Below are 8,937 nucleotides of genomic sequence, written 5' to 3'. Positions count from 1 at the left end.
ATACATACATATACATATATACATATATATACATATCTACATATACATATATATACATATATATATATATATATATGCATATACACATCCACATATGTATACATATATATATACACATATCAACATATATATACACATACATATATACACATACATACACACACACATACACATATATACATATACACATACATAGTGCATTGTAACACGGGCTGTGATTGTTACATGAGAGGGAGAAAAAAAAACTTAGGGCTTTGCTACAGGATACACCCTCCACAAGTTAAGGAAGTAAAAATAAAGGTATATATTTCTGTTTTATTTAAACCTTTTAAGTTTGTATGCGGGCGGTATGGTGGCGCAGTGAAAGGTGCCAGTTAGGAGACCCGGGTTCGCTTCCCTGCGTGGAGTTTGAATGTTCTCCCCGTGTCTGTCTGGGTTTCCTCCGGGTACTCCGGTTTCCTCCCACAGTCCAAAGACATGCAGGTTAGGTGCATTGGCGATTCTAAATTGTCCCTGGTGTGTGGGTGTGTGCACCCTGTGGTGGGCTGGCACCTTGTCCGGGGTTTGTTTCTTGCCTTGTGCCCTGTGTTGGCAGGGATTGGCTCCTGTATTTAGGATATAGCGGGTTGGATAATGGATGGATGGACATTTGTATGCATAGCCCCATTTGCCCGTTTTCGTTTTTTTTCTTTCTTCAGTAATATTTCAGCAAACCCGGAGCTTGTCAGTTCAAATCCTGGTACTGACACCACTGTGTGACCCTGAGGAAGTCACTTCACCTGCCTGTGCTGCAAAAAACAAAAGTAATGTAACAAATTGTACCTCAGATGTTGCAAGTTGCTGGAATAACGGCATAAGTCAAATAGATAAATATGTATTATACACATAGGAACTATTCATTTATTTTCAGTTAAGTCATCTGCAGCAAACCTTTATAAATGAGGGTTTCTCCTTTTTAGATAGTGCAAACTGTTTCTTCTTCATTTAGGTTTTCTCTAGCATGTAGATCGGGGTAATTACATTCACGGCATTCGTAGCCTGAATCACAATCTGATTGTATGGGTGGTTACCTACCAGGTAACGCTTATGGTTGGCCAGCAAGTCAGCTAACATCAGCCACGGTGCCTTCAGTTGTGAGAAGCAGATCATAGAATGGTTGAAAATAGTTTACTGTCAAATAATGCAAAGAGTACGCGACACGTCTTTCCCCCTTATTCTTGGCTCATCAGGCGTACACACTCACTGCACTCCCTTACGGGAATCGAACCTCGGACATCAGCGCTAGAGGGGCTTCGCAGCGGTGAAGTTCTGCTTTTAAATTTTAATTAAGAAGAAAAGAAAACCTTTTTAAATTGAGGGAAAATATACCAATAACAATTTGTTAAAGATCTGTTTTTTTGTGAAGCTGCCTTTACACAGCCTGTCCGCTGTTTTATAAACGAACGCCATATAAGGCCGTCCTTTCTCCTTCACAGTCAGTTCACGTGATTACGTGTGAGGCGTGATGATGCGATACGCAACCCCCGCAACCCCGCCTCTCATGGCCAGCGAGCTGCATTCCATTACTGTATATGGACAAAATGAAGTTCCAGTTATGACCGTTACGCTTTGAATTTCGAAATGAAACCTGCCTAACTTTTGTAAGTAAGCTGGAAGGAATGAGCCTGCCAAATTTCAGCCTTCCACCTACACGGGAAGTTGGACAATTAGTGATGAGTGAGGGCTTTGCCTTTTATTAGTATAGATATATATATTTATACACACACACATATATATATATACACATAGGCCTATATATATATTTATACACACACACATATATTCACGGCATTCGTAGTGTGTGTCACAATCTGATTATTTGGGTGGTTACCTACCAGGTAACGCTTGTGGTTGGCCAGCAAGTCTGCTAACATCCGCCACAGTGCCCTCAGTTGTGAGAAGTAGATCATAGAATGGTTGAAATAGTTTACTGTCAAATAATACAAAGAGTACGCGACACATGTTTCGCCCTAATTCTGGGCTTATTAGGCGTACACACTCTACTGCACTCCCTCTCGGGAATCGAATCTCGGACGTCAGCGCCAGAGGCGAAGCCCCTAACGTTGCGCCACGGCGTGTGGTTCGTTTATTTGACAGCATGTAGATCGGGGTAATTACATTCACGGCATTCGTAGTCTGAATCACAATCTGATTGTATGGGTGGTTACCTACCAGGTAACGTCTATGATCTGCTTCTCACAACTGAGGGCACCGTGGCGGATGTTAGCAGACTTGCTGGCCAACCACAAGCGTTACCTGGTAGGTAATCACCCATACAATCAGATTGTGACACAGACTACGAATGCCGTGAATGTAATTACCCTGATATAAATATATAAATATTTATACACAGACACACACACACACATACATATATTCTGTATATATATATGTATATGTATATATACAGTATATATTTTATATATATATGTAATGCACAATGCATGTAATCCCACAGGCAGAAGCAGGAGTGCTGACCAAGTCTCCATATTGTTCAGTGGTCCGCTCCCCTCCCCGCCCCCCACCCGTCTCCCTTTGGCTCTGATGAGCTCGTCGATTTCATTCTAACCTCTCTGCCAGTGCAGCAGTTTCTATTCAGTGCCTCTAATCCCTTAGCGCCCTGCGCCAGAGTATAAAATGCAGGGCAAGGCCTACCCCATACACAATCTGCAGCCTCCTGAACCCCAGCAGAGATCTGAACCCCACAGTCAGGTGAGAAATGGACCTACAGAGGGTTACTGAGCATATGGAGTGGAACTCACTGGTGGTGTCGGTGATGCTAAACCCTTAAGTTCTTTCTCTTTCTCTCTTGCGTTCTCCATATGCTAAGGTGATCTCTTTAGTTCTGTTGATAATTTACACTGCTTATTTTTTTTGTTCTTTTGCCAGATAAACTACAAATAACACATCCTCACACAATGTCAGCTACAGGAGAGAAGAGCTCTAAGACTCCTTCACAGACTGACGGTAAAAGTACTCAGCACAAGAAATTGGAGATGGGCTCCAACTATAAGGTGAGGCAAACTGATGGGCTTCTTGTGAAAAACTCTTGAAGGGCTGGGATGAATCAGACCAGACAGCTATCTAAACGGCTTAATGGCGATGTCGTAATGGTCAGGAGATTGTCAAGGTGTTAGTGGATTAGAAAGGGGTCCTCTGAAAGTTCACTGAGTACGCTGTGAGGCCTTGGAAGGGACTAAAGAAACCAGTGACAAGTAGATGGGGGCCATTACAGAAGCTGTAAGGATGTAGTAAAACATCGCATTTTAGAATGACTGGTATTGTGGTTGGCATGGGGCACAGTGTTTAAGTGTCCTCAGTTCAAACCCACCATCTGTGTCGATTATGAATGTTCTGGCCATGCCTGTGTTCAGTTTTCCCAACATTCTAATCAAATTCCGCTTGATTGGCGACTCCAGATTGGACTCGACTTATACAGGTGAACGAGTGTACCCTGTGATGAACTGGCACCCTGTCTAAGGTTGCTTCCTATCTTATTAAAATAAGCATGCGCAGAAAACCATGGCTGAATCAATGATGAGTCAGTGATGTTACCGCGATGTCTCCTCCTGGATCAGTAGACCTTTGCTTCTCTGCCTTTGTAGATTTTTTTTCCACGTGTCCCTTGTTTTCTTTTTCTTTGGTTTCATTTCATATTCTAAATCAAGCATCCTTTCTATAATGAGTGGCACTTTAAACACCAGACTATTTTCACAAATGGGTTTTAGTACTGGAGCACTGAGCGGCTATGTGATCTCCTCAGGGCCATGCAGCAAGTCAAAAGTGGGGGGGCCTGAACTGTCAAGCTGGCTATCTGAAACCAGAGATTCACGTTAAGCCAACTGGACCAGTGAGGGTGTCAATAGTATGGGCACCAGTATGCCCTGTGATGGACTGGCCACCCGTTAAGAGTTGTTTTCTATTTTTTCTTGTCTTCTTAGACAGTCAAGGCTGTCGAAAGACAGAGCCTGTTAAAGCACACTGCCTGTGTGATTTTGGACTCTACAGAAATAAATTGTATTGTATTGTTAGGTTTGATGCCGTCAGGCGAGGCTCCAGCTGCCCAAGAGCCTGCCCTGTGTAGAGCGGCTTTGCACAAATGCTAGTCTGGAATGTTCTACACAGTTGGACTTGTGAGGGACGATCATTTGAGATGATGGCCTTCTAGCTTTTTTGCAGTTATGTTGTGATCTGCTGTCTCAGTCAAGCTCCAAGATGGTGTCATCTCGGACTCGTATCTCATTTTACTTCTTTTACCCTCCACAGATGTTTATTTTCGACCAGGAGAATTTCCAGGGTCGCTGCATGGAGTTTTCCAACGAATGCATGAACATGTGCGAGAGCGGCTTTGACAGGATCCGGTCCATCAGAATTGAATGCGGACCGTAAGTTTTATTAATGAAGCTTTGGGATATGTTGTACGGTTCATGGGGGGGCAAGGGGGTAACAGAACACCTCAGATAAGGAGGAAGTGCAGCAGATTCGGAAAGTCTTCACTTTCTGCATACTTTATCATTTTGTTGATTTAATTTAAGAGGATAAGACCCTGCCCTCTAAAACAAGCCCCCCATCAAGGTCAGGCAATAAGACAATTTCCCTTCAGGGATTATTACACTGTACCAAATACCAAAAAAATAAATACATCAATTTACCATTTTTGCTCATCGCCAACACCTAAAATGACAAAGTGAAAACTTTTGACCAATGTATTATAAATCCCAGACTGAAATCTCTCATTATTGTAACGATTCCGACCATTAATTCAGTGCTTGGCGGAAGCCCCTTAGGCATCAATTCCAGCTTTGAGTCTTTTTTTGGTGTAAATCTCTACAGGCTTTGCACCCCTGGATTTGGGCAGTTGTGACCTCTTCTTTGTGGCCCCAATTAGACTGGATGGGAAAAGCATCTTCAGATCCCTCCACAGATGTTCCATGGGGTTTAAGTGTTGGTTGGCTCACTCGAGGACAATCACAGATTGTCCCACATAGCGTTCAGGTCGTCATTGTGCTGAAAGGTGAAGCGTCATCACCGTCTGAGGTCACGGGCACATTGCAGCAGGCTTCCTTCAGGGACCTCTCTGGATTTGGCTGCCCTCATGCATCCCTCAATTCCCTGCCCTCCATAACATGATGCTGCCACCACCATGACGGCATTAGGTAGATGATGAGCAGTGCCAGGTGTTTGTCAGACGCCATGCTTGGAGTTCAATTTTTGTCTCATCACACCAGAGAATATTTCTCCTCCCGTTCTCCGAGTCCTTTAAATGCCATTTGGCAAACTCCATGTGGGCTCTCCTATGCGCCTGATAGATGAGGACTTGCTGAGTTGGTTACTCTTTCAAAAGGTTCTCTCATCTCAACAGAGAGGACTTCAGAAGCTCTGTTAGAGTGGCCACTCAGTTCTTGGTCACCTCCCTGACCAACGACTTCTGCCAAGTTACTCAGTTTAGCCAGCTGGTCCACTCTAGGAAGAGTCCTGGTGGCTCCAAACTTCTTCCATTTCACAATTATTGAGACCACTGCGCCCCTGGGAACACTTACAAATGGTTCCATCCCCGTGCTCTTATCTGGGCCTCACCATAATGTGATCACAGGGGTCTTCAGAGGGTTCCTTGGCTTGGTTTTTGTCCTGACATGGGACCATCTGTACGCGGGTACATGTGTGCCTTTCTAAACAACGTTCAATCAATTGAGTTTGACACAGGTGGACTCCACTCAAGTTCTAGAAACATCTCAAGGAGCATCAAAGCAAACAGGAGGCACCTGAGCGCAAGTCTGAGTGTCCCCCAATACTTAAAGATCAAAAAACTGAAATCTCTGTAACACATTTGCAAACATTTTTGTCATGATGAGTGTAGATCGATGGGCCAAGATGGCATTGAAAAGGAAGTCTACAGTGCAGAAAGGGAAGGGGTCGGAAGACTTCCTGAATGCAATGTATGGGTAAGGAGTCGGGACCCTCAGACCCCCTGAGTTTGAGTTTCACGCATACACTGCCTCCCAGTGGGCTAGAATGCCATCCCCACCTGCTGGATCTTCTTATGGGGGTCCACTGTTTAGCACTTCGAGCCCCTACCCCCACATTTCCAGGAGACCCCGGTTCAACCTCTAACCTGTGTCTGTGTGGAATTTTAATGTTCTGCCCGCGTCTACACAGGTTTTCTTGGGGTATTGCACTGCAGTTACTTCTCATTTCACCAAAAACACACACTTTGGGGTCATTCTAAGCAGGTCTGGGATCACCAAGTGTGGATGTATGGGGTGAGGCCTCCCTGCGATGGACTGTTATCTCATGCAGGTTTGGTTCCTTCCTTCTATGAAATGGATGGATGGATGTGATCATTCATTTGTATCGCAATATCTGCTTCCCTCGTGTGCTTTTACTGATTTTTGACAAAGCTGATGGTCCTCAGTGTCCCATTCAGGCCACATCTTCCATTACAGAGGGGCTGCTCTGTCTTTGTCCTCCATTCACAGCCAGCCTTGAACATTCAGACTCAGAAATCTCGATAGGCATTTTAAGGATTGCCGTGTTCCTGACCTCTCATTCTCCCATTCTTTCAGCTGGGTGGGCTATGAACAGATCAATTTCTGCGGAGAGATGTTCATCCTGGAGAAAGGAGAATATCCACGATGGGATTCCTGGAGCAACAGCTACAGAAATGAATACATGATGTCCTTCCGCCCCGTCCGCATGGTAGGTTACTGACCAACGTTTCGGTTTCCTGGTCTTCACGTGGTCGGGTGGCACAGTGCATAGCGCCGTTGCCTCACAGGGGGTCAAATGCCGTCCCCAGATAATTGGTGTGGCCCCCCCCCCACCACCCAAGTGTTACTGGGTGGTCTTTTGGACGTTCATGGTTGTATTCCACTTATCCCCAAAGGTATATTGCTCCAAATTGACTCCACGGATGTGTATGAATGGGCTCTATAATGGGCTAAGTACAGGGCTGCTGGGATAGCCCCCAACACTAAATCCGGGCCTGGGTAGATTTGATGTTGTCTCTGTTCTGATTTCGAGATTAAAAATTCTTCCCTTACTGCATTACCCCTCCACTCTGCAGGACCCAGAGAAGCACAAGATCTGTCTTTTTGAAATCGGGGAATTCAAAGGCCGGAAGATGGAGATCATGGATGACGACGTCCCCAGTCTGTTCTCATACGGCTTCACCGATCGCGTTGGCAGTATTAATGTCGGCTGTGGAACGTAAGTATGCGCCAGACTGTGCCTCAATAAGTGACTAACACGGTAATACTGTCACCTGGATGGGGCGGTGGTGCACTGGTAGTGCTGATGCCCCCCAATAAGGAAACAAGTCTTCACATCCCAGGGCCTCCCACCTTATATAATTTCTTGTATTAGGAATTTGTTAGTTTTCGCATACCCCTTGGAGTCAGAGCTCGAGGTCATCCATTGTACAAGAAGCAATTACAAGTTAAGGGCCTCGCTCAGGGGCCCAGCAGAGTAGGATCTCTTTTGACAGTAACAGGAGATTGGAACATTCCAGATACCAGCGCAGATCCTTGGCCTTAGCTGAACTGGTGACGCTAAATTGGTCCCAGTGGGTGTGTGTTTTTTTGCCTTGTGATGGACTGGCAGCTCGGACCATCTTAACAGCATCATAAGCCCCCTGGGCAAAGTCGTGCACTGGGGCTCCTGTTTTGATAGCAGAAACATAAGTAGGCATCAGAAACGAACCTGAGGGCCCTCAGCCAGTGCCTGTTGTGCCCATATGTTAAGACAGTGCCTGTCCAGGGTCTTTTCCCACCTTGGACCCCCACACTTGCTAGCATAGGCTCCAGCATCCCCTCGCCAGCCTGGTCCGGATTAAGTGGGTTGGAAATTGACATGACATGCCCACCCAAGAGTTTGAAGTCTCTCTGTGCCAGGATGAAAACCCAGACACTCAAGATGGAGACGATTCTTTCACTTAGTAAAAAAAAAAATGCAAACCACCTCCTTACCCTGTGGGCTTCTCTTCTAGGTTTGTGGCCTACCAATACCCAGGATACCGTGGCTACCAGTACCTCCTGGAGAAGGGCGACTACCGCCACTGGAATGAGTGGGGCGCCCGTACTCCTCAAATTCAGTCCATCCGCCGCCTGAGGGACATGCAGTGGCATCAGCAGGGCTGCTACACCCTGTCTACCAAATGATGGGATGCAAGAAAGGAGGAATAAATTAGGAGGAGGAGGAGGAGGCAGTAGGGCTCACCCCTTGGATCGGACACCATCATCTTCAAATTGCTCACCTGAAATGGACTCTACTGACTGTTGAGTGGCAGGCAGATTGAAGCTACAGGACTCAGAAGATCGGGTATTGGCAGGGCAGGGGGTCTACAGGGATTGGGTGGGTTTGACATCACACAGATGCCCGCCTGAAATGAAGGATGAGTCCCCCACAGTCCACTAAAGAAGATTCTTGGACACTTGCAGTTGCATTTTCAAAGAGCGGCCACTGATGATTAAAGCAAAAGTTAACTATGTGGTGCAGGGGGAAGAAGAAAAGGCAACGTCCCCATAAGATGGCTCCCTTAATTATGTGAGTAGGCCCCCCCCAAAAAAACAAAAAACAGAGAAGACCGGGGCTTGGTTGGGACTGCTCTGTACAGCTCGTCATCTACTATGGCTTCACTCCCTGTCTCTAAGTGCTGCTCAGGCTTTCTTTCCCCATCTGCCCTTCTCATTCAGCTGCCTCATCCACCTCACTTACCTCATATCAGTTCCGTTTACCGTTGCCCCCTTGGCCTCCATCTTCCTCCTTCCAAGTTACTAATGGTTCCTATGAATGTTCTTGAAATAAGAAAGAACTGTACATATGAATTAAAAATGGCTGCTGGATTTACTAAATAAATTCTCTTTCACCTTAATGCTGCTTTTAGCTGATTGAGTTGGTCTT

At 45.7% G+C, this 8,937-nt stretch overlaps 1 protein-coding gene across 1 annotated transcript; it reads left to right on the top strand.

Annotated features, from left to right (window-relative positions):
* Positions 1–2,827: 2,827 nt before the first annotated feature.
* crybb1l2 (crystallin, beta B1, like 2) lies at positions 2,828–8,595 on the top strand. Its single transcript, XM_028810640.2, has 5 exons — positions 2,828–3,053; positions 4,306–4,424; positions 6,603–6,735; positions 7,103–7,245; positions 8,024–8,595. Exons 1-5 carry the CDS (start codon positions 2,958–2,960, stop codon positions 8,193–8,195), a joined length of 663 nt encoding a protein of 220 aa, XP_028666473.1. The 5' UTR covers positions 2,828–2,957; the 3' UTR covers positions 8,196–8,595.
* Positions 8,596–8,937: the final 342 nt, after the last annotated feature.

Source organism: Erpetoichthys calabaricus, chromosome 10 (genome assembly GCF_900747795.2).
Source record: "Erpetoichthys calabaricus chromosome 10, fErpCal1.3, whole genome shotgun sequence".
Taxonomy (NCBI): domain Eukaryota; kingdom Metazoa; phylum Chordata; class Cladistia; order Polypteriformes; family Polypteridae; genus Erpetoichthys; species Erpetoichthys calabaricus.
This window is presented reverse-complemented; position numbering and strand designations above follow the sequence as displayed.